Below are 25,449 nucleotides of genomic sequence, written 5' to 3'. Positions count from 1 at the left end.
AAAACTTTTAGCGCCAGTCTGAGCACATGGGAGGGGAAAATCCCAATCCCAGCAACCCTCGCGAGGTTCCTGGCACAAAGCTGGACAGTCGCCATGACAAGTAAGGGCAAGTAATTCGCCTGCAGGCGGATGGAAGAAGTTGGAGAGGATGCGAAGAGTCAGGATTCGCGTTGTAGCTCCTGACATTTTGGAGCAGGAAAGTAATACAAGCTAGAGCTGTGAGGGCAGAATTGGTAGAAATTTTGCAGGACTCCGCTAATGTGTCAAGTATAAAGGGTGGAAGGAAGAAAACTTGCATTTGCCATTCTCTCGGCCTGGAATACTGAGCTTTCAGAATTAGCTGGATCGTTTCTTGTCATTAGCTAAAATGTCACCTTTTAGGAAGGCTTTCCTTAATATCTCAATCAACTGTGATCCCCTGGAGACTTTATATTACACTATCTTGTTTAATTTCCTTCGTAGCCCTTATCACTGAAAAGACCCATTTGTGCATCGACTTTAGGGTAGAGAATTGTTAGCTATCTTATTTACTGCAGTATTCTCCAATGCCTAGTATAGTGCTGTGTAGGAAGTTAAGAGCTTGATAATATTTGTCGAATGAATGAAGAGGTCTGAGGAATTGGGCGGATGAAATGCAAAACCTGAAGCAAGCGCTCTCTGCAGGCGAGGGCAGGTAGGTGCTTTAAGAATTACCGTGGTGGACGGTTAAGGGGAGCTCAGGCATTCTGGCCTAGACGGAACGTTCAGACTACAACTCCCAGCAGCTATTAGGATTCCTAAGGCTTGTTGCGTACGCCGAATCCTACCGGTACTTCTCGCCTCTCTGTGGGTCGCCCGCGAAAGCTGATCCGGGATTCCGAGGGCCAATCGGAAGTCGGGCCCAAGTCCCGCGAGAACAAGAGGCGCGGAGCGGCCCGAGGTTCTTAGCAGAGTTGTGCCTTTACTCTTGATGTCCTTGTATTCTCGCGGGCCGGGGGTCTTCTGCCTCCTCCACGGAAAAGGAAAGAAGGCACTGGTGGGTTTCCCCACTTCTGATCCCTGAGAACTTTGAAGCAGTTCCGGCAGTCCTGTGCATCGGGCCGCCCGTAGGAGTAGAGACTTGCCCGGCTTAGGCCAATGTCTGCCGCGCTTCCTCTGCAGCATGAAGACGTCGGAGGAGCAACTCTTGGCTCCAGACAGCCTTCCTTTAGACCAGGCCCCTGCCTGTCCCTCTCTCCACGCTTCTCCGATGGATAAAAATACAGACCCTGAATTTATACCACCGCCACCTGGTGGAGATGATCTGCCCCAGAGGTCCCCAGATCCTGTGGCTGGCTCAGCTGTGTCCCAGGAGCTGGGGGAGGAGACCCCAGCATCTCTCTCCACTCCCTTGGAAGCAGAGTTTGATACTCCTCGTGAGTTGAGTCCTCAAATCAAGAAGCAAGAACTTGATGAAAATGCTAGCTCTCCTGCAGAAAAAATGAGTGTTCCGGAGTTGGGGTCCGAAGAAGCCATGGAAGGCGTGTCTGAGGAAGCTGCTCCAGAGGATGAGGAAGACACGTAAGTGGTAGTTGACTTTGTCATCTAAGGAGAGTGAAAGTGTGTGCTCACTTCTCCAGGTGCATTTCACCTTTGCTTCAGCGACCCAGGTTTGTTCCTTCATCTTCCTTACAGCACTTGGAACTACAGCTTCTCCCGGATACCTCGGTTTCTCAGTGGTTCCTGGTCTGAGTTTAGCTCCCAACCTGAGAACTTCTTGAAAGGCTGTAAGTGGTAAGTAAGGACAATGGGGCAGAGAGATGAAAACACCTCACTTGTCTGGGGAAAGCATCCACCAGAGGTGGGCACAAGAGGGGAATCCCTCAGAGTATTTGAGCTTAAAATTTTTCTATGACTTTGTGTCTTACAAGGACTCGGGGGCTTACTTACTACAGAGGTAGACCCTATACTTGGAAGGCATAAGTCTGTCCAGTTTCCTAACTCTTTGCTATATTTCTAGGGCCCCTGATGGTTCCTGCATCTTGACCAATAGTGCTGATAACATCCTGCGGATTTATAACCTGCCCCCAGAGCTGTATAATGAAGGAGAGCAAGTGGAATACACAGAAATGGTAAGGGTAGGCTCTAACTCTGTTCCTTTTTGGAGACACTGCACATTTAAACCCTTCATGTGGATGAAGAAAGTATAGTCCACAAATTTTCTGTTCACAAATAGTACTTTCCCTGCTCTATGAATTTTCACATGTAGCATTTTTGCCCTGAATTTTGAAGTCATTTTAAGAGATGTTTGTGGGTATGGTGGTACACTCCTGTAATCGCAGTGATTCTGGAGGCTGAGGCAGGAGTATCACAAGTTGAAGGCCAGCTCCAGTAACTTTGTGAGACTCTGTCTCAAAATAAATAAATAGGACTGGATGTGTGACTCAGTGGTAAAGCACATATGCCTCAATCCCTAGAAACCCCTCCACTGAAGTGAGGGGGGGGTATTTGACCCTTCTTTAGTCAGGAATATCTGTTTTCTCTAGAAAGTAGTAGATTTCTTGTGACAGTGTTTAATTTATTATAGATATTTATTGAATAACTACTAATATGTTAGTCACTGTATTGCTGAAATGATAAAGAATTGAACATGATAGATGAAGAGCTGTTTTTTTTGTGTATGGTTTGCAAATGTAAACCAATAAATAAACAAGATCATAACAGATTAAAATAAATGTTCTGGGAGACTGAGATAGGAATTTGAATCAACCTGCACAGCATAGTGAGACCCTATCTCTAAAATAAATGCATATATGCATACTCTGAAGGGAACAAACAGAACCAGGAGAAACCAACTGGAAGATTCCACTTTAGATACAGTGGTCAGGGAGGGGCTCTCTGAAAAGATATTTGAGCTGCGATCTGAAAAGAATAATGAATCAGTCAGATGAAGATCCAGGGCAAGAACTTTCCAGGAAGAAGCAAGAGTATTATAAATAGACCCAGAGCTGGGAAAGAGCTTTTTATGTTCATAGAACAGAAAAAATATCAGTGTGGAGGAAAGTGGGGTGAGTATACAGAGGTGACTAGCAGCAACGTCATGTGAGGTCTTCTGGGAAGGCCTTTTGGAGTTCGAGAATCAATAGGAAAGTTTTAGAAGAGAGAAGTGAGTGGGTTTGGGGTGAGCAAGAGTGAATCAGGGAGACTCACTAGGATGCACTTAATCCAGGTGAAAGATTATGGTGAGCTGGTGAAACGATGTTAGGAGGGATGTAGAGATGTGGATGGATTTGAAGTGTATTTTGTAAGACTTGAAGATTCATTGGATGTGGAGGTACAGGGAAGGTGATGTTCAGATTTTTAAGTTTTTAAGTTTTTTTTATATATGTATATTTAGTTGTAGATAGACACAATACCTTTATTTTACTTATTTTTATGTGGTGCTGAAGATCAAACCCAGTGCCTCACTCGTGTTAGGCAAACTGAGCTACAACTGCAGCTCTTGATGTTTAGATTTTTGCAGTTGGGTGGTTGGTAGAACACTTTATTCAAAGGAGAAAATAGATCTGAGGATAGAAGTCAAGGGGTATTAAGTATATTAAATGGGAGATGTAATCCTAAGGGGAAAAAGTGGGGTCAGGGATTTACTCTAAGAAGTGGTAGAATATTTTTTGATGGCATCTCATGCCTCGAGGATGGATTCATTCTCTAGAGAGAGAGAGTAGGTGAATGAGGAGAAGGCCCATATAGAGCCATGGGTGCACCAGCATCTGGGCCCAGGTATAGGAGAAGCAATAAAGGTGGAAACAATCATGACTAATGCTGCTGAGAGATGGAGTGAGGTAGACTTAGAGAATGACAAGAGACCATGTGTGGCGCACACATGTAATCCCAGTTACTCAGGAAGTGAGGCAGGAAGATTGCAAGTTGGAGGCCAGCCCAGGCAACTAAGTGAGACCCAGTCTCAAAAGGACTCAGGATATAGCTCAGTGATAAAGTATCTCTAGGTTCATCCTCCAGTACTCCAAAAAAGAAAAAAATGGAGACACTGACAAGAGGATATTAGTGACCTTGACAAGTGCTTTCAGAGGAGCAACGGAGGCAGAAACTGATTATTGTGGTAGAAGGAAAAGAATAGACAATTATTTGGAGTTTTTCTGTGAAAGGGAGCCAAAAAATGTGACCAAAGGGATTGTGGGTTAGAGGGTTTATTGGGTGTTTTGTGATGTCAGGAATAACCCAGCAGAGAGAAAGGAATTGATGCTTGTCTTATTCTGTTTTGTGTTGCCACAACAGAATACCTGAGACTGGGTAATTTATAAAGAAAGATTTATTTGTGACAGTCTGTTGTCTGGGAAGCCCAGGGTCAAGGGATCACATCTGGTGAGTCTTCTGTTGTGTCATAGCCTGGTGGAAGACATCCTGACATGGCAGCATACAAACCTAGGTCTCTCTTCTCTTCTTATGAAGTCACTAATTTCTATCACGGAGGCTCTACCATCATGACCTCCTGTCACTCTGTTTCCCTTCCAAAGAATCCACCTCCAAATACCATCACTGCGTGAATTGGGGTTTAAGTTGTGAACTCATGAATTTTTGGCAAACACATTTAAACCATAGCAATGCTGTAGCAGAGAGAGGGGATAACAAAGTTTCTGAGTGGTTCAGTGAAGACAGGATTTAGAGCTCAATGGCGATGTTGGCTTAAATGCAGTGTCCTTCCTCTTCATAGGAAGAAAGGTAGAGCATTCAAAGGCAGCTGTTTGGTGATTAGAAGATTTGGATATTCCTATCTCTTGGTTTCTCTATTCTCAGTGAAGCATAAAGGGAGGTCTCTAGCTAAAGGAAGAGGGCCCTTGTGGAGAGAGCAGAAGGCATGAAATAATCTGTCCTAGAAAGTAGAAAATCCAAACTACTGAGGAACGTGGTAGTATAGATGCTCCTTGACTGACAAGGGTTACATCCTGATAATCTCTCATACGTTGAAAATATTGTAAGTTGAAAATGCATTTAATACACCTAATGTACCAAACATCACACCTTCACATGGTGGATTGTGTTTTCACTCATGATACTGCATGTTTTTGCACCATCATAAAGATGAAAAATCATATTTTGAACCATTGTTAAGTTGAAGATGGTTTTACTGTTCTTTTCACAGTGCCTGCCAGAGGTTTGTTGCTGTTCTTTTTTTTTGATATTGGGGATTGAACCCAGAGGCACTTAACCACTGAGCTACATCCCAACATCCCCAACCCTTTTTTTGTATTTTATTTAGAGACAGGGTCTCACTGAGTTGCTTAGTACCTCACTAACTTGCTGAGGCTGACTATAAACTTGTCATCTTCTTGCCTCAGCCTCCTGAGCCACTGGGATTGCAGGCAGCTGGCTGTTCCTTTTTTTTTTTTTAAGTCAGGGTCTTATTATGTTGTCTAGGCTGGCCTTGATCCTCTGGGCTCAAGTAATCCTCTTGATCAGACTGTCAAGTAGCTGGGACTCCAGGTGTGTGCCAACCTCACCTAACTGTTGCCATCCATTTAAAGTGAAGCCAGTTAGTGTGGTTGTATATCTTTCCTGACAGGTTAAGTGATGGTAGTTTCTTTGTAAAGTGAGGATATGGCACCCACCTCACAGTTTTGGAAATTAAAAGAATTAATGATGGATTAATGTAAAGTGCTTTAAAAAGTGCTTAGCATATAGCAATTATTCAGTGAAGCCTAGTAGTCATTTGTATGTAAGCATGAAAGAGGAGGACAGTCTGGTTGGGGTTTGCCAAGAGAGAAAGACAAGGATATCTCAAGGGTGTCCTCAGGGGTTGGCTTGTCATGGTAAACTAGAAATATGTAAATATGTTTTTGATGAAGTTGAATAAGCGTCATGGTAGAAATGGCAGAGCCAATTAACTAGATGGGTTGGCGGTATTGGTTAGAGACTGAAGTTGAGATATGCTATCTCAGTTATGACAAACCCAGGGCTTGATATAGACCAGGGCAATGGCTGTGATTGCTTGGGAAGTGAAGCATGAGACAGGCCCATGTGTTTGATGGATCCATTTATTCTTATTTGTTCAATGCATGTTTTTTTTTCCCCCCGTATTGAGTATAGAGTTCAGGGCTTCATGCATGTTAGGCAAGCACTCTACCCTGGAGCTACATCCCTTGGTCCTTTTTATTTTGAGATGGGGTCTCCCTAAGTTGCATAGGCTGACATTGGACTTATGATCCTCTTGCTTGCAGAGTAACTGAGATTACAGGCGTGTGCCACTTCCCCTGGTGTGCGTGTGTGTGTGTGTGTGTGTGGTGTTGGGGATTGAAACCAGGGATGCTCTACCATTAAGCTATATCCCCAGTTCTTTTTTAAAGAAATTTTTTATATATTTTTTATTTTTTTTAGTTGTAGTTTGACACAACACCCCCACTTTTATTTGTTTTTATTTTTATGTGGTGCTGAGGATGGAACCCAGTGCCTCACACATGCTAGGTGAGCACTCTCCACTGAGACACAACCTCAGCCCCATCTTTTTAAAACTTTTTATTTTGAGTAAGGGTCTCATTAAATCGCCTGGGTTGGCTTCAAATTTGCTACTTCCTGCCTCAACCTCCTGAGTAGCTGGGATTATAGACCACCACTATTTCAGTGCATTTTTGTTGAGCATATTCTATATACCAGTTCCTGTTTTGGGTGCTGAGAACTAGTCAGACAAAAGTCCCTTTCCTTGTAAAGCTTATATCCTAGTGCAAGAAACGGTCAGTAACCAAATTATATTGTTATATTGTATGCACGTATGGATATATAATAAATCTCATCAATATGTACAACTATAATGCACAATTAAAAAAAAGGTGGAAAACAACAACAAAAAGAAATGGGCAGAAAATAAGTAATGAGGTACTGGGTGCAGAGGCACATACCTGTGATCCCAAGCAGCTAGGGAGGTTGAGGCAGGAGGAGAGCAACAAGTTCCAGGTCGTGCTGGGCAACTTAAGACTGTGTCTCAAAAAATTTTTTTTTTTTAAGAGAAAGAGAGAGAATTTTAATATTTATTTTTTAGTTTTCAGCGGACACAACATCTTTGTTTGTATGTGGTGCTGAGGATCCAACCTGGGCCGTACACATGCTGGGCAAGCGCGCTACCGCTTGAGCCACATCCCCAGCCCTGTGTCTCAAATTTTTAAAAAAATTTAAAAATGGATGGGGATATAGCTCAGTGGTAGAGTACTCCGGGCTTCAATCTCCAATACTTCAAAAAGAAAGAAAGAAAAAGGAAATAACAAAGTAAAATATATGTATCTGACAGATGGCATGGAGAGTAAAACAGAGAAGAGGATTAGAAGAGTGAGTTGTAACTTTGTTTTCCCTGGTATCAAGGATTTAACTTAGGGGGCACTTACCCAGTGAGTCGTATCCCCAGCCCTTTTTATTTTTTATTTTGAGATAGGGCTTTGCTAAGTTACTTAGGCCTTGCTAAATTGCTGAGGCTGGCCTTGAATTTGTGATCCTCCTGCTTCAGCCTCCCAAGCTGCTGAATTTACAGGTGAGTGCCACTGTGCCTAGCTGTGAGATACAATTTTAAAAAGGACTGGATCACTGGGCATGGTGGTACTCTCCTATAATCCCAGCCACTCAGGAGGCTGAGGCAGGAGGAGTATAAATTTGAGGCCAGTCTGGTGAACTTAGGGAGACCCTGTCTGAAAATAAAATAAAAAACAGGGCTGGGGATATAGCTCAGAGGTAGAGTGTCCCTGGGTTAAATTCCTAATAAACACCTCCCCCACCCCCCACCCACCCCCCAAAAAAGTTAAAGATCTCACTATTAAGTGACAGCTGAGCAGAGACCTGAAAGAAACCAATTGATACCTGTGGGAAGACTGTGTCAGGTAGAGAGAACAGCAAATTAATAGGCTACTGTGGAAGTGGAAATCACCAAGAATGGTAACAGGAGGATATGTAGGGAGCAAAATGGCAAACCAGGAAGGAAAGTCTCAGGAAATAGGGGTGTATGACAGAAAGTGGATAGCTAGACTAATGGCAAGGACTGTGGGGAAATTGGGGTTGGAACAATGGAAGATTTGGAAATGACAGTGGGAAGCAAAGAGTTACCCACCCACCTCCTATCCTTGAAGTGTATTTTGACAAGGGGATGAACAGTAATGCCATCTCAGCTTGAGGGCCACAGAGGACAGCCAGGGCCAGGCAAATCCAGCAGGGCAAATGGAACATTCTGGGGAGAAGGTGAGAAGTGAAGGAGTTTTTACATCCTTGAGTAAGAATGTCAGAGGCCTTGGCCTAAGGATTTGAGAGGGCTGGGAAGAGTGGGATTGGGGGACCGAGGTTGTGGCTCAGTGGTAGAGCGCTTGCCTAGCATGCATGAGGTATTGGGTTTGATCTCTGACATCACATAAAAATAAACAAATAAAATAAAGGTATTGTGTCCATCTACAACTAAAAATATTTAAAAAAAAAAAAAAAGTGGGATTGGGACAAATGAGGGTGTATGTTGAGCAGTGTACAGATGGAAGTAATTCTAGATGACCCAGAAGACTGGGACTTCTTAGTGCTTAAAATTAATGTCAGAAGAAGGTGGATCTTGATGCCTTCCTTAAAAAAGGGGTCCCTGGCTATTGCAGTGGTACATGCCTGTAATCCTGGGGACTTGGGAGGCTGAGGCAGGAGGATTATGAATTCAAGGCCAGCCTCAACAATTTAGTGAGACACTGTCTTGAAATAAAGAATAAAAAGAGCCAGGTATGGTGGCACATGCCTTTAATCCTAGCTGGTAGGGAGGGTAAAATAGGAGGATCACAAGTTTGAGGCCAGTCTCAGCAATTTAGGGAAGCTCTAAGCAACTTAGTGAGACCCTGTCTCAAAATGAAAAAAGAGTGGGGATGTGGCTCAGTGTTAAAGTGCCCCTGGGTTCAATCCCCAGTACAAAAAAAAAAAAAAAAAAAGAAGAATAAAAAGGATCGGAGGGGCTGGGATTGTAGCTCAGTGGCAAAGCACTTGTGTAGCATGTGGTAGGCACTGGGTTCGATTCTCAGCACCGCATATGAATAAATAAAATAAAGGTCGATTAGAATGTAGCTTATTGTGAAAGGCCGTGGGTTCAATCCCCAGTACTGCTAATGAATGGATAAATGAATGAATGAATGAATGAATACATATATATGTAAATACAAAAACAAATTAAAGAATAGTGCCTATTTTGGCGTGGCCTGGTCCTAAATGCTTACCTAATATGCAACTCATGGATGGGAGGTTACAGATAATTTGTACAAAGTACTAGAAGCCCTGGTTCCTGGAACAGAAATTGATCATGTCTCAGGGTTAGGGAGTCAGGTTGCAGCCAACCTGAAAGAAATCAGGAGTGGAGAGGTAGTTTCCAGTAGAGATGGTTAGAAGAGACTCTGAAAATGTGGGAGGTTGAGTATTTATTGCACACATTTGTTTTGGAGAAACAGGAGTGTTAAGAAAAAGCCATCATTATCTACCACTCTGCAAAACTTAGCCCTTTAAAATTTTCTACATTCTTTCTAAGCTCTGTCCAAGTACTGGAGCTTTTTATGTGGTTGTAATCCTATGGTAAATGGTTTTGTATCCTGCTTTTTTCCTTTGAGCAATCATATCCTGAGTGTTTTTCATGGTAGTCCAGTCTTCACAGTTATTGTGTTTAATGGTGTGTGATATTGCATTGAGTGCTTTTGATAGTTTTTTTTTTACCTCTTCTTCCATTTTGGACATTTGGGTTATTTCCAGAATTTTAATATCATAAATTAGTCTTCAGTAAATATCGTTATATATTTTGAGGGAGGATATTTTCTTTTTGGTGCTGGGAATTGAACTTGGCCTCATGCAGAGGGAGAGTGTTTTCTTTTTCTTTCTTTCTTTCTTTTTTTTTCTTTTTGTGGTGCTGGGCACCCAGGGCCTTGTGCATGTGAGGCAAGCACTCTACCAACTGAGCTATATTCCCAGCCCGGGAGAGTCTTTTCTTAAGGGGAATATTATAGGTAAGAAATACCCTAGCATCAATATACATTTTGTGATTGTGTGTGTGTGTGTGTGTGTGTGCGCACGTGCGCACGCACTCACATGCTTGACCTCTGAGCCATAGCCACACCCCCTTTTTATATTTTATTTAGAGGCAGGCTCATGCTAAGTTGCTGAGGCTGATTTTGACCTTGAGATCTTCCTGTCTCAGCCTCCCAAGCTGCTGGAATTATAGGCATGTGCCACTATAGCCAGCAATGTACATGTTTTTTTTAATGTCTTCTAATATAGTCAACTTGTTTTCAAAAGCTTTAACTTTTTTATTTGCTGTTAGCAATGTATGGTTGTAAGGACATTTTGGGGTATAATTGGCCTTCTACATCTGTGGATTCAACCAACCTCAAATCTAGAATATTTGGAAAAGAATAAACATTGCTGTGCTCAACATGTACAGATTTTTTCCTTGTTATTATTCCCTAAATAACATAGTGTAACAGCTATTTACATAGCATTTACATTGTATTGGGTATTATAAGCAGCCTAGAGATGATTTAACGTATATGGGAGGTTTTTTGTAGGTTCAGTGCACATATGCACTATTTTATAGAAGGGACTTGAGCATCTGTGGATTTTGGTACCTAGAGGTTCCTGGCACCAAAGCCCCACAGATACTGAGAGATGGCCAGGTGCAGTGGTGCATGCCTATAATCCCAGTCATTTGGTAGGCCAAGGCAGGAGGATTCCAGGTTTGAGGACAGCTTTAGCAATTTAGTGAGACCCTGTCTCAAAATAAAAAAATAAAAAGGGCTGGGGATGTAGCTCAGTGGTAAAGTGCCCCTGAGTTCAGTTTCCAGTACCCCCCCCACACACACCCCTTCTCTTCCCAGCATAGTTCCCCAATTCTTCTACCTTTTCTATCCTTTCACAGAGCTTTCTAGGATTCTCTTTCTTAACGTTCCAATTCTCTGAGCACTCGCCCTACCCTGTGCCTTTTGCAGGAGGCCTTCACTATACCTCTATCCCTCTCCACAGAGGCTTTGCATCCTCTTTGCCTTCTATCTGTCAGGTTCGGAGTGGGGTGTTCTCATTTCCAAATGCTGTAGCCAGGCAATTGCTCTTTTTTTTTGGGGGGGGGGGGTACCAGAGATTGAACCCATAGGCACTTACACACTGAGCCACACCTGCAGCCCTTTTTATTTCAAAACAGGGCCTTGGTAAGTTGCTGAGGCTGGCCTCCAACTTGTGATACTCCTGCCTCAGCCTCCTGAGTCACTGGGATTACAGGCATGCCCCACCACATTTGTTCTTTCCTCTTTGCAAAATCTTTTCCTTTGAGGCATATGCATATCTGATTCTCTCTCACTTATCAAGGACATTAGTCTCTTGCCTTTGGTCCTCAAGTTCTCTGCCATCTTCATATCCTGAGGTATCCAAGCCAGAAGCTAGGGTCTCATCCTTTAATCTTGCTTTTCCTAACCCCCTACATCCAATTAATTATCAAATCTCATTAAATCCATCTAATCTTTAATCCATCCACTTCTGTCCAATCCACTGACTGCTTTAAGTCAAAGTCCTATTATTTTGGGCCTCATGTTGCTGAAACAGTCTCCTGTTTCCATATGCCATGAAAATATTATTTACTAACTGCTGATTATGCACGAGGTGTTGAGGAGACTGTGGTGAGCAAGGCAGGTGTGATTCCCCACTTCTCAGAGATGATGCAGAGTGAGGAGCACAGAGGCTATAGGAACGTGGAGCAGCTCATCCTGAGGGCTTAGGGAAGGCTTCCAGAGGAAGAAACATCTAAGAGCCCTGAGTGATGAGCATTCAATCTGGAGGAATTATGAGGAGATGAAGGAAGAATATTCCAGACTTGGAGACTAGTATATGTGAAAACCTGCAGGTTGAGAGTGTGGTGAGGTAGTTTCTTTTGGGGCCTGTGAGTCAAAATGGTGGTACATGGAAATTTTAAATGGAGTGAGTAGATAGAGGTGGGTCTAGTAGCATAGTAATGAACGTCTTTATAAGGGGATGGACTACAAGGAATCATTCAAACATTTTAAGAAAGAGGATGATATTGCAGAATCCAATTTACATAAGATCTCAGGGGCCTTGCTGGACTGCGAGTATGGAGAATGGATGTACAGGTTGGAACATGCGGTACAGAGAGGACCAGAGGACACCTGGAGTGTTGCAGAAGTGCTGGCAAGAAGGCAGTAGTAGCTCATAATGGGATCTTGGGAGAGGGAACAAAGGGAGAGAACAGATTGAAACCTGGAGGAAGAATTGGCAGATTTGGTTGTAGGTTGAGCCAGGAGTGGTCAAGGCTGGCACACACATTCCAGACTTGAAAACTGGGTATGAGGCCTAGGAGGACTAGCAGGTGCAGAGCTATGATGGATAAATTGAACTTGAGGTGCCTGTGGGATGTTCAGATAGAATTTTCCACCGGGCAGCTATCTATAGATTCAGAGTGATGGGGTAGAAACTGAAGTCATAGCTAGGTGATGTCACCCTGAGGGTCACCAAATAACTGATGAAGACTAGTATCAAGACTATTTAAAGATTTCCTTCAAATCAGTAAGAAAAAGACGACAACCTGTTAGAAAAATGGGCAAAATTTATGAAAAGATATACCTAAACAGCAAAAAAAAAAGAGAGAGAGAGCGAGAGAAATGTCTAATGGTGCAGTTGTGTACATCTGTAATCCCAGGGACTTGGGAGGTGAAGGCAGGAGGATCGCAAGTTTGAGGCTAGCCTCAGCAATTTAGTGAGATCCCTCAGCAACTCAGCAACACTGTCTCAAAAAAAAAAAAAAAAAAAAAGTGTGGCAAAGCTCCCCTTATTTAAATCCTCAGTACAAAAAAAAAAAAATCTAATCTCACTTTATAGCAATGATGGAAATGTAAATTTATGGCATAACAAAATACCATTTCACAGCCTTCAAACAGAAAATTTGAAAAAAAAAAAACAAAAACAAAAAACTGGCAATGCCAAGAGGATAAAGAATACCAGGCAGGTTTTTTTTTTTTTTTTTTTTTTTTTTTGGTACTGGGGATTAAACCCAGGGGTGCTCAACTACTGAGCCACATGCCCAATACTCTTTCATTTATTTACTTATTTATTTATAGATGTTGATGGACCTTTATTTTATTCATTTATTTTTATGCAGTGCTGAGAATCAACCCAGTGCCTTATACATGCTAGATAAGCGCTCTATTCACTAGCCACAACCCCAGCCCTCCTAGCGCTTTTTTTTTTTTTACTTAGATACAGGGTCTCGCTGAGTTGCTTAGGGCCTTGCTAAGTTACTGAGGCTGGCTTTAACTCATGATCCTCTTGGCTCAGCTTCCCCAGCTGCTGGATACCAGGCATTCTTATATGCTGCTGCTGTATAAGGATGAGCACTTTGGGGAAAAAACTTTGACATTATTTCAACAAGCTGGCAAAATTTATAGTATAAAGGCCAGTAATTTTATTCTTTAGCAGAAACTAGAGGAACCCTTCCATATGTGTTTTAGAATGTTAAAGCATATGAGTAAAAAAATAGAAAATCTTCAATGACTGCAGCAGGAGAGGATTGATCAATCTAGGTACATTCAAAACTGGAGTACCATGCAGCAATGCAAATGCATGAATTAGAGGAAAATGTGTCATTTGGTTAAATCTCACCACAATCAGGAATGCATACCATGTGATGCCATTAATATTAAGCTTAAGCGAGCAGTGCAATGGTGCATACCTGTAATCTCAGGAGCTAGGGAAGCTGAGCCAGGAGAAGAGCTAGTTCAAAGCCAGCCTCAGTAGTGGCAAGGTGCTAAGCAATTCAATAAGACTCTATCTCTAAATAAAATACAAAATAGGGCTGAGGATGTCGCTGAGTGGTTTAGTGCTCCTGAGTTCAATCCCTGGTACTCCCCCAAAATAAATATATTAAACTTAAAATCATGCACTGTAATGCTAGGTACTGTTTTTTCCTTATGAATATATGCCTAAAGAAATACATGAGAATGATATATTCAGGATATGTTTACCTCTGAGGGAAGGAGTTTTAATGTATTTTTTTCCCCTCTAAAGCTGGGTGGAGAAATCACAGGATTTAAAAAAAAAAAAAAAAACAAAACCAAAAAACACTTCATGTTTGAACTGTTTAATTTTAATTTTATTTTTCTGTAGTCCTGGGGATCAAACCCAGGACCTTATACATGTGGCACACAGGCAAGTGCTATACCACTGAGCTACATCTCCAGCACTAATAATTTTTTTAAAGGATAGCATGGCAGCTCATAGGTGCCTACCAAATATTTCTATTACTGGTTGATTCTTTGTCTCTGGATTGGAGTATTCAATTTGTTTCTCCCCTTGTAAGTGTTTAAAAGGCACGAATTCATATGGCTTTGGTGATCTGATTCTGACAAAGAGGCTGAGTTCAACCTTGGAACGTTGAGATAAAAATTCCTTTTTTTGTGTATACTCTATCTGTCTTCTCCTACTTACTTCATGCCAATACATGGTCTCCTTCTCTGCCATAAACCCAGTAGAGGCATGAGCCTCTGACTCCCCTGCCAGTAATCTTGGCATTTTCCCGTCTCGGTCTAGGCCCCTGTCCTTCGAATGATGGAGGGTGATACCATATATGATTACTGCTGGTATTCGCTGATGTCTTCAACCCAACCAGACACCTCCTAGTAAGTGATGTTCTTTGCTCTCCCCCCAGATCCCAGTTTCAAAGGGGCCCTCTACTAAGAGTCAGTGGCTTCCATGAGTATTGGGAGGAGGAAGGCTCATTGTGCTTTTCAGATGGGAGCTGAGAGGGCTGGTCAGTTGGTTTCCTCCCCTTCCTTTGACAGTGCTGGGGCCTCAGTGTCCATGTCTCTCTCAGCGTGGCCAGCAGCAGTCGGGAGAACCCAATTCACATCTGGGATGCATTCACTGGAGAGCTTCGGGCTTCCTTTCGTGCCTACAACCACCTGGTACAGACCTTCCTGCCTAGCCCCAGCACCTGTCTGGGGCCAGCTTTCCTTCCTTGAGGACAGCTGAGCTTTGGCAAGGCCTGTTTTCAGCCTTTTCCTGCCCCCAGGATGAGCTGACGGCAGCCCACTCACTCTGCTTCTCCCCGGATGGCTCCCAACTCTTCTGTGGCTTCAATCGGACCGTGCGAGTCTTCTCCACATCCCGACCTGGCCGAGACTGTGAGGTGCGAGCCACATTTGGTAAGCACCTGGGCCCCCACCCAAGGGAGGAAGAAAGGGAAAGGTATGCTGCCAGCATCAGGGCCTTGTGGGAGCCAGGAGGCCACTTGTGGGTTTTGCTTTATCCTCACTTTAGTCCTGGGAGGTAAAGTACAGTTACAGAGAAGAAAATAGACTCAGGAAACTTTGCCAAGGTCATCCATCTAGTTCACTCCTGAGCCTATGCTGTTAGCTGTGCACCAAAAGTTTTCTAATCTCTAGAAATTTTTAAATTTTATTTTTGTGTTGCTTGTGATGGAACACAGGGTCTCATGGGTACCAGGCCAGTGTTCTATCACTGAGCTACATCCCCAGCCCTCTAGAAAATTTGAGATGAAGCCAAATTCATTTCCTGTAGGCCTTTAGCTCTCTGACACTTCTAGGAAAAATGGGGTTTGAGAAGGAAGAAGGGGGGCCTTGGACATTTAGGTCCTTTGGTGTGGGGGAATAGAAGGATCTGGAGAACATCAGTTTTTATATTGCTTGTGACAAACAGATTGAGGGAAATGTTGAGTCCTAGTATATTGGTGCTGTGACAGGGGACAGATAGGCTTTTGCTTAGCCTGATAAATGCCATGTTTCATTGCCCTCTCCCTCACTTTGTGTCTCCTTCCCTTTAGCAAAAAAACAAGGTCAGAGTGGCATCATCTCCTGCATAGCCTTCAGCCCAGCCCAGCCCCTCTATGCCTGTGGCTCCTATGGCCGCTCCCTGGGCCTGTATGCCTGGGATGATGGCTCTCATCTTGCCTTGCTTGGAGGGCATCAAGGGGGCATCACCCACCTCTGCTTTCACCCTGATGGCAACCGCTTCTTCTCAGGAGCCCGCAAGGTAGGAGTCATAACCTGAGAGCCCAAGCAGGTGGGTGACACTATGGCAGGAGTGAGGATGTAGGGCAGGAGTTGGAGAATGCCAAGCATGAGGGAGGAAGGGACATTGTGTGATATTGGGGGACAGACACTCTAGGTTCCTGGTCTATGTCTTTAGGATGCTGAGCTCCTCTGCTGGGACCTCCGGCAGCCTGGTCATCCGCTTTGGTCCTTGAGTCGGGAGGTAACCACCAATCAGCGCATCTACTTTGATCTGGACCCGTAAGTGACTGTGGTCCTTTCCTGTGGAAGGCCCTGACCATCCCCAGGGATGCAGAGACCAGCTAAGGGTCCCATCTTCTGAGTGTGAGGGGTTCTTGCCCCAGGAGTGATGCCTGTATGCCAACAAATCTCTCCCTCAGGAGCGGCCAGTTCCTAGCAAGTGGCAGCACCAGCGGGGCTGTCTCTGTGTGGGACATCAGTGAGACTGGCAAGGATGGGAGTCCAGAGCCTGTGCTGAGTTTTCTGCCCCAGAAGGACTGCACCAATGGAGTGAGGTCCTCAGTTTACTTCCAGGGATCTCAGGATTGGGGTTGGGGAGGGAGGTGAGTCCCTGAGGTGCTTACAGATCCTGTGTCTCTCCCTCAGCCTGCACCCTAGCCTGCCTCTGCTGGCCACTGCCTCCGGTCAGCGTGTGTTTCCGGAGCCCACTGACAGTGGGGATGAAGGGGAACAGGAGCCAGACCTCCCTCTGCTCTCCTTTCGACACGTCCACCTGGAATGTCGGCTTCAGCTCTGGTGGTGTGGGGGTGGCCCAGATCCCAGTATCCCTGATGATCACCAGGATGAGAAGGGACAAGGAGGGACCGAGGGAAGTGGGAGTGAACTTATATAAAAAGATTTTATATGATACTGGAGTCTTTGTGTCTGTTTGGGAGGTTGTGACAGAGGTGGGGGCTGGAAAGGGTGATTAGTGGGCTTCCTTGTCCAGCAGCATTGGGGACTGGCATATTATTCCTGAAACCAGGAGTTGAGAGGTGGGGCTAGAAGGGAGCCAATCCAGCCACTGAACTGTGTGTGAAGTCAAGTGGGTGGGGGTGGGGCCTCATGCCATCAATTGTCTGGTTGCTAGGCAACTTGGTAAACTGAAGGGGGAAACCTGTTTGAAATCTCACTCTCAAGGTGGGGGCAGCAGGGGTCAGGGTGAGCTGGGCTGAACAGGAGTGGCAGGAGCTCAGTGTCAGACTGTTGGGTGTGACTGTGTGAGACTGTAGATGGTGACAGACAAGACACCAGCTCACTTGCACTCTACACTATTTACCATAATCCAGCAGCAGAGGGACCATTACTCTCTGCTCTGGTGAAGGAGTATTGGAGCATTTGCCTCCACTCCTCTGAACTTCCCCAGGAGGCAGGCAACACAGTAGCCAGAGTCAAGGACACATGAAAGAGTAAAGGTGTGGAAAAATATAGATGTCACATTCACATCAGTCTTCCCCCTTAGATGCAAGACAAGGTTGAGGGGCTTCATTCGGCAGCTGGTGGTGGTCGAGTTCCATTCCTTAGCTTTCCCTCCCCATAATACACCTTGCCAAACACAGAGAAGGGGGTCTTTGAAGAGATACTGTCAGCAGGGAAAGTGATGGGGACCTCACAATCAAAGGGAAGAGAAAAGCCTGTGGAGGCTTGAGTAGGAAAGAGGAATGTTGCCACTGCCTGGAGGTGCTGAAAGCCGGGTTCTTTCACCCAAAAAGGCAACACCTCCCTTCCCCCAGGATAATTGGAAACAGCCCTTCCAAAGCAGTGCGGGTTTGGGAATTTAGGTACCCCTTCCCTGCCTCCCACCCACCTCACTTCTCCCCACAACCACCTAACAAGGGCCCAAGTTTACTCCCTCATTTCTTGTCTTTCACCTGGAGACCCAGATAACAGTAAAGGATCCTGGAAGCTGTGACAAAAGAATCCCAGGAACGGGGGAGCTCAGCATCGGTTTGGTTAGTGGCTTTATTCCAGATTCCCTATATGACCTTGGGCAAGTCATGGGGTCCTTTCCAGAACCTCGGTTTCTTCATCACTACAATGGGATCGGTAGCTCGGCCCCTCCCACTTCACACAGGTAGTCGTGACGATCAACTCAGCCACACTTTGTGAAGTGTCTAGCCATCAAGGTTGTTATTATTATTATTCTCTCCAGGCCTCCCCGGAAAAATCGGTGTTGTTTTGGGATGGAAGAGGAGGAGGCTGCGGGAGTAAAAGGGGTGGGTTCCTCGGGATGGAGAGGGCGAGAGTCTTTCTGGATCCGAGAAAGGAAGATTCCAACCGCTCCGGTTATCGGAGGGCAGCAAGGGGAGACGCGCAGCAACTCAGAGACCGAGACAGAGAGACAAAGGGGGCGTGAGAGACCGCGCTAGGCAGCGAGGCGGGGCGGCGGGCGAGGCGGCCGCGGCGGGCGTGCGGGAGGTGCGCGAGGTGAGGGAGGTGTGGGGGGCGTGGGCCGCGGGATGCTGCCGCCCGCTCCGCCTGAGCTCCAGCTCCGGTTTTTCCCTCCACCATCCTCTCCCCCTCCCCGCCTCTCCTTTAACTCCCCCCTCCTGGGCTCGGGACTGGTTTCCTCCCTTAGCCCGCTGCCCTCAATCCCGGCGAGGCTGGGGCTCCGGCTCGGCGTCCCCTTCCTCGCTCCTTCGCCCGGCGCCCCATGCCGCCCCCTCCCGGCCCCCGGGTCCCCCAGTCCCCCACTTAGGGCGGCACACAATTCCCGGGGTGCTGGCGCGTGGGCCCGGGGAGCGTAGGGCGCCGGCAGACGGCCCCTGGAAGAGCTCTTGTGGGGCTGAGCGCTCTGGAACCGGGGTGCGGGCAGAGCAGGAAGCGGGTCCGCGAGGGCGCTGGGGACATCAGCCACTCACCAGGGTGATCCTCGCTCAACAGCCAGGCAGCCAAGGCAGTCACCCCTGGGGGTGAGCGACTTTGGGGGAGTTGGTGCCCCGCCCCCCAGGCCTTGGCGGGGTCATGGGGGCCCCCCATTCTGGGCCGGGGGGCGTGCGAGTCGGGGCCCTGCTGCTGCTGGGTTTTTTGGGGCTGGTGTCCGGGCTCAGCCTGGAGCCCGTCTACTGGAACTCGGCGAACAAGAGGTGAGCGGCCTGGGCTGGGGAGACCCCAGACCCTATGGACAGGGGTATGGAATCTTTGGGGACTGGGGACCTGGGTTCCCTAAGCGGGGAGGAGGCTGTAGGGAAGGTGCTGGAGCCCCGATCTGAGGTGATGGGTTACCAGACAGCTGTGATCTCGGGAGCCAGATTCCTGGGTCCCACACAGAGCTGGAGGTGGGTGGTGATGACCATGTGTCAGGAGTTTGGAAACCTCAAAGGGGGCAAAGATAAAAAGTTTGTGGGCAGCGGGAGGGCAGTGGAGTGGTTATTTGAATCTGTGGGAGACCTACATTGGGCGGGCTTGGAGGGAGCCTGGTTAATGTCAGTTCTCAGGAGAGAGCCGCTGAGTAGGGGCTGCTCAGGAGCTGAGGGGAAGGCAGGAGTGGCTCCCTCCCAGAAGAGGCTCAGGGTTGGAAATGGAAGGGAAGGGGGCTTAGTTTGGGGGCTCTGGGAACAGCTTTTCCAAGACTTCTTGACTTGATAGTCTTGTCTCCCAACTCTTGCCCACAGCCAGGGAGAGAGGTTTGGTGAACCCTGGCAGAACAGTTTCCCAGCCAGGACTGTATTCCTGCCTTCCTGTCTTGGGGACTTTTTTCTGGAGAAAGCCTTGAGCCTCCTCAAGCCTTCTTCTTTCCTTCTTGCCTCTGTAGTCCTGAGGACTCCGTTGCCCCCTCCCCCTGTCCGTGCTGCAAACTCTTCCATCAGGGCCTCTGTTCCATGCTTGCTTTGCTCTGAAAAGAGGCCAGGGGTCAGATGAAACTTCAAGTCACACAGGGTAGGACAGAACCTTGGGGAGGTCATCTGGTTCCTTGTCTCTAGTGCAGTTCCCCTTCCCACTAGCAAAAGGATTCTGTTTTTTGAAAATTACTTCCCTGGAGAGGCTGTGGGAGGCCATGGGAGGGTGGTGGGCTTTGGAGCTTATCAAATTCTTGGTCTTAATCCTAGCTCTGCCGCTTTCAACTGTGTGGCCTTGGGCATGTCACTTAACCTTTCTGAGTTTGTATCCTCAATTCTTACAGCTGTTATGAGGGTTAGAGGTAAGGTGTTTGAACATAGTATATGCTCATGAAAGTAGGGCTAGGATTATTGTTCTTCTCTTTTCTTCCTAGCCTTCCTCTCACTTCTGGGTCCTGGTATCCCTCCTTTCTTCCCATATCTCTTTGGGGATAATTTCAGTGTCTTTTCTGTCTTCAAGCTGCCCCACTCTCCAACTTAGGGCTGCAGTTTGAGTATCTAGTGTGGCTTTATCTGAAGGAGCTGAGAAAAGGCAGTATGTCTTGGGGGCTCTTTGGAATAGTGGGTGGGAGGGCATGGGTCATTTGGGAGTCTGGGAAAATACGAGGCAGTAAGTAGTCCCCTGGGACCTAGACCTGAGACCCTGTATCAGCTGTGAAGGTGCAAGGAGGTGCAGGGAGATGCAGTTTATGGTTGTGGTAGGCTGGTGGGTTCCCCAGCCCACTGGCCCTAGAGATACAGGGTTAGTTGTGGTTAGAAAAGTCAACTACTTCAACTCCAAAGTGATAGAACATTTTCCCCAGGAAGTCTGAGCCCCAGCATGGGCGAACTGAGCAAGGGAATGACCTGAGCAGCTGGACTCCACACCCTCATTCCCATTATCCCCGCTTAGGACCATTGCCAAACCAGATATTTGTCTCCTTCCCCATAACTGGCTAACTTGAGACACTGATCTGGATTACCTTCCACACCCCTTTCCCCACCCCCACCTTGCCTCCTTTGCCCTGAGATTTGGTGGTGGCCTGGAGAATGGGAGGCTCTGCCCCCATGGTTGGCTGCCATGGAATAGTGAAATCACCTGGGAGGGGTGGGCTGTGTGGTTCCAGAGAGGCCAGCTCCTTGGTAACTGGCATCCTGTTGCCATGGCAACGGCGCCGGTGATGGAGCGGGAGATGGCAGTGTGCATGTGGTGAGGGCGGGCTGAAGAGTGCATTTGGGCACACCAAGGGGCAGGAGACCTCTGAGCCTGGCTTCCTGCTGCTTCTGATGTGAGCTCGCAGAGTCCTTGGTGCCTGTGCTCAAAGAACAGACTTTCTGCTCAGACAAAGGCAGGCAGGCAGGAGCTAAGCACTGCTGTCCTGGAGGTTGTGGGTGAGGGAGGGAAAGCTTTGGGGCCACACCCCTGACATCTCATCCTTGCCCACCTTGCCCTCCTCCCCATAGGTTCCAGGCAGAGGGTGGTTATGTGCTCTACCCTCAGATTGGGGACCGGCTAGACCTGCTCTGCCCCCGGGCCCGACCTCCTGGCCCCCACTCCTCTCCTAATTATGAGTTCTACAAGCTGTACCTGGTAGGGGGTGCCCAGGGTCGGCGCTGCGAGGCACCCCCTGCCCCAAACCTTCTTCTCACTTGCGACCGGCCAGATCTGGATCTCCGCTTCACCATCAAGTTCCAGGAATACAGCCCTAACCTCTGGGGCCATGAGTTTCGCTCGCACCATGATTACTACATAATTGGTACTGCTGGGCAGAGGGCAGGGTCAAATGGAGGGTTGTCCCTGGGATGGAGGACTAGTGAGGGAAGGGGACCATGGGAATCAAGAGGGAGAACCCCTGTGCCGTCCTCCCAGGGCATGGGAACAGAATTAGAAGGGTTAGATCCTAGAATGTCAACCTCTCCCTCTGTTCTTTTCTCCCAGCCACATCAGATGGGACCCGGGAAGGCCTGGAGAGTTTACAGGGAGGTGTGTGCCTAACCAGAGGCATGAAGGTGCTTCTCCGAGTGGGACAAAGTGAGTGTGGCTGTGGGATACCTTCTACAATCTGGGGAGGTCCAGGCAGTACCATCATGGTCAGGGGCTGTTGTCTCAGCACCCCCTCTCTCAGGTCTTCCTTATCTCCAGGTCCCCGAGGAGGGGCTGTTCCCCGAAAACCTGTGTCTGAAATGCCCATGGAGAGAGACCGAGGGGCAGCCCACAGCCTGGAGCCTGGGAAGGAAAGCATGCCAGGTAGGAACCAGGGAACCGGCCCCTGCTCTCTCTGCTCTCAGACCCCCATTCCCCTACCCTTGCCCTCTCTTTCCCTCTCCCTTTTTGGGGGTGGTGATACAGGAAAGAGAAGAGAGGATGGGAGGGTAGGAGGGCAATGGAAGCCAAATGAGGAAAAGACTCAATTAGAACTAATTAGCCAAGTCAGTGCTTCAATCAGTGCTGTCAGAGAAGTGGGGAGGACTACGTGGCAGGAAGCTGCAGGGCTGGACACCTGGATTCTGAGTGAGGTGTGGGGGGAGGGGAGTTAGGGTTCCCAGGGGTCCTGGACACTACTGGGGAAGCCCATGGGGACCTCCAGGGCTGGGTGTCCAGATGTCCAGGTTGCTCCTTCAGCCCCTTCCCCTCTTTCCTCCTTCACCCCTTCCCTGCCAGGTGACCCCACCAGCAATGCAACCTCCCGGGGTGCTGAAGGCCCCCTGCCCCCTCCCAGCATGCCCGCAGTGGCTGGGGCAGCAGGGGGGCTGGCGCTGCTCTTGCTGGGCGTGGCAGGGGCTGGGGGTGCCATGTGTTGGCGGAGACGGCGGGCCAAGCCTTCGGAGAGTCGCCACCCTGGTCCCGGCTCCTTTGGGAGGGGAGGGTCTCTGGGCCTGGGGGCGGGAGGTGGAATGGGACCTCGGGAGGCTGAGCCTGGGGAGCTAGGGATAGCTCTGCGGGGTGGTGGGGCTGCAGATCCCCCCTTTTGTCCCCACTATGAGAAGGTGAGTGGCGACTATGGGCATCCTGTGTACATCGTGCAGGATGGGCCCCCCCAGAGCCCTCCAAACATCTACTACAAGGTATGAGGGCTCCTCCTACCTGGCTCTCCTGAATCCAGCCCTTTTTTTGGGGTGCTCCTTCAGTTTAATTCATGGTTTGAGGGACACCTCTGGCATCTCCTTGGCCCCCTTTGCCCTGCCAGCTCCTTAGCTCCTCCTGGCTATTGTCCTCGTGTCCACTTTTAGGATCCCTTAAGACTTCCACTTCCCCCCCTCCTGCCCTTTGGCTTAGCCATGGGCATCCCTCTGTGTCTGAATCCCTGGGGGAGGGGACACAGGCTCAGCCTCCTCTCTGACCACGACCCAGGTGTTCTTGTCTCCCTCATCCACCCAGAGTAGGGGCGGGACGGTCTGTCTTTTGGTTGGCACCTCTTTCTTTCTGCCTCTCACAGTTTTTCTCTTCTCTCTTATCTTTTATTCTTTCTCTTTCTCCTGTCTCTAGGTCTGTTCTGTTCTTCTTCCCTAGCATCCTCCTCCTTACATCTCCCTTTACCCTCTTGGCTTCTTATCCTGTGCCTCTCCCAACTCCTGGGTGGGGGTGTCAAAGCATTTTTCCCCTTAGCTCTTGGCCTCCCTCCTGACCTCTCATACAACCGCTCCTCTCAGTCTGCCAAAAATGGGGGCCTTACGGGGAAGGCTCTGGCACTCCACCCCAGATCAGGGCATGGGCAGCAGGGCCTCCTTCTCTGCCCTGCCCCAGGCCTCTACATACTTACTCCAGCCATTTGGGGTGGTTGGGTCACGACAGCTACCATGAGAAGAAGTGTCCCGTTTTGTCCAGTGGCTGATAGCAAGATATGAACCTGTTGGGACATTGTGGACATGGTCTGATGCTGAATGGGCCACTTGGGACAGGAAGTGACTTGCTCCAGTCAAGAAGTGACCAGGCCTGGACAGAAATGGCCTGGGAAGTGGCAGAAGCAGTGCAGCAGGAACTGGAAGTGCCTTCATCCAGGACAGGAAGTAGCACTTCTGAAATAGGAAGTGGTCTGGCTGGAACTCCAAGTGGCTTAGTCTGGGGGGTTGGGGGGTGGGAGGTGGATGGTTCTTACCCTGTGGAGAAAGGGGCAGGAGGAACTTCCTGTTTCAGGAGGAAGCTGGAACTTACTGACTATAAGGGGACAGAGGTGGACTGAGGAGGACTTTCCTAGTATTCAGTGGCACTTCCCAGGATCTCCCTTCCCTTGTGCTCTGTGTGATTTTAGGACAGCTAAGATGACTGCCATCTGCTGTGGCAGGCCTAATTTGTCTTGTTCTTCCCTTTCCGTATCCCAATATAATCTCTGTTAATCACAGGACTGCCCCAAGAGCCCATGTGTTCTCCCCCAGTAACCAGATGGCTGTCTTGTTCATCCCATCCTCTCAACACAGCTCCCTTCTTAGTAACCAAAATGGTGGCCTACCTAGACTGGTCTAGTTGACAGTGGTACTTAGTAACAGCTGCTGTTTCCATAGTGACCAGTCTATACCTCTTCCTGCCTTCTAGTGCTCAATTGGCTGTTGCCTCAGTTTCCTCCCAGCTCAGTTTTATTAGATCAAAGCTGCCCTTGGGCACCAAGTTGGCCACCTCAATCACCAGCCAAGATGGTTGCTTTGTTCACCAGAGACCAGATCAATCTCTCTGGTGCTGTAGTTCCCAGCTCCTTCCAGGGAACAGGAAGTTGATATTGCCATGGGGGAGGTGGCGGGGTACAGCCGTCACCTCAATAGTTTTACTGTAAAAGGGAAATTTGAACAACAAAAACCAAAAAAAGAATAAAAAACTTCAAAAGTTGACAAGAAAGACTGGAGAATGACTGGATGTGAGTCTGGTGATGGCTTTGGAGCTGAGGGTTGGATCACAGGAAACCAAGGGGAATGGGCAGAGAGAAGGTTGGTTGGAGTGGTGAGATAGGTGGTACAGTGCATGGGGAGGGAATGCTGGACTTGGAGAGAAGTCTGGGGAAGGCAATCACCTCTAATCACCTCCCACCCAGGGAGAACCCAAGTGGGAGGGGGCTTGCTGGTATAGTCAAATGAGGAAGTATGTGAATATATAGTCATACATGGCAACTGCCAGTGTCTATCACTAAATCAAAGCACCTGGGTGGCTAGGAAGTTGCAATTAGTAGTGAAGTGATGGAAATGTGTCATGTGTTAAAGTATTCCCTCTTGCCCCTACTTGGAGGACCTCTAACTCAGAGTTTGGCTGTTGGGGACTCACATGGGGAGGCATGAAGAAAGTAGGAAGGAGTCAGGTGTCAAGTGCCCATCTCCTGGCTGCTTGTGTACCCATAGCCCAGGCTTTTCTCCCCCAAAAAGCCCAGGTGCCCAGCCCCCCAGACTCAGTCCTATTCTTCAACCACAAAAGCAGCCGTCAGGAGCATCACTGGAGCGAGTCAGCAGGGGTCACAACCTCTGCCCTCCCCACCCCGCCCCTGACTTTATGTCCCCTCCTGCTGTCTCCCATCTGCCTGGAGGTCAAGGGGTCCCCCTTCTCCTCCTCTGTCCATTGGGACCCTTCCCCTTGTCTCAGCAAGAGGTCTGGGTCCTAAGAGGTGCAGGCACTGCAGGAGGGGTGTTGA

The 25,449-nt window shown here is 47.9% G+C and overlaps 2 protein-coding genes across 3 annotated transcripts; both read left to right on the top strand.

The window, feature by feature from the left end:
- The first annotated feature begins 5 nt into the window (after positions 1–5).
- Positions 6–16,892, top strand: Wrap53 (WD repeat containing antisense to TP53). 2 transcript variants are annotated; one of them, XM_027946780.3, is made up of 10 exons: positions 6–1,539; positions 1,654–1,752; positions 1,979–2,090; positions 14,542–14,630; positions 14,825–14,915; positions 15,023–15,155; positions 15,794–16,002; positions 16,159–16,262; positions 16,403–16,537; positions 16,629–16,892. In XM_027946780.3, exons 1-10 carry the CDS (start codon positions 1,142–1,144, stop codon positions 16,873–16,875), a joined length of 1,617 nt encoding a protein of 538 aa, XP_027802581.2. In that variant the 5' UTR covers positions 6–1,141; the 3' UTR covers positions 16,876–16,892. The 2 variants fall into 2 exon arrangements, with proteins under 2 accessions (XP_027802581.2, XP_071459841.1); XM_071603740.1 differs by having other exon boundaries at positions 14,807–14,915.
- Positions 16,893–18,986: 2,094 nt separating this feature from the next.
- Positions 18,987–22,912, top strand: Efnb3 (ephrin B3). The gene is made up of 5 exons (XM_027946954.2): positions 18,987–19,108; positions 21,305–21,597; positions 21,780–21,872; positions 21,984–22,088; positions 22,503–22,912. Exons 1-5 carry the CDS (start codon positions 18,987–18,989, stop codon positions 22,910–22,912), a joined length of 1,023 nt encoding a protein of 340 aa, XP_027802755.1.
- Positions 22,913–25,449: the final 2,537 nt, after the last annotated feature.

The sequence above is a fragment of the Marmota flaviventris genome, chromosome 17 (genome assembly GCF_047511675.1).
Source record: "Marmota flaviventris isolate mMarFla1 chromosome 17, mMarFla1.hap1, whole genome shotgun sequence".
NCBI lineage: Eukaryota > Metazoa > Chordata > Mammalia > Rodentia > Sciuridae > Marmota > Marmota flaviventris.
This window is presented reverse-complemented; position numbering and strand designations above follow the sequence as displayed.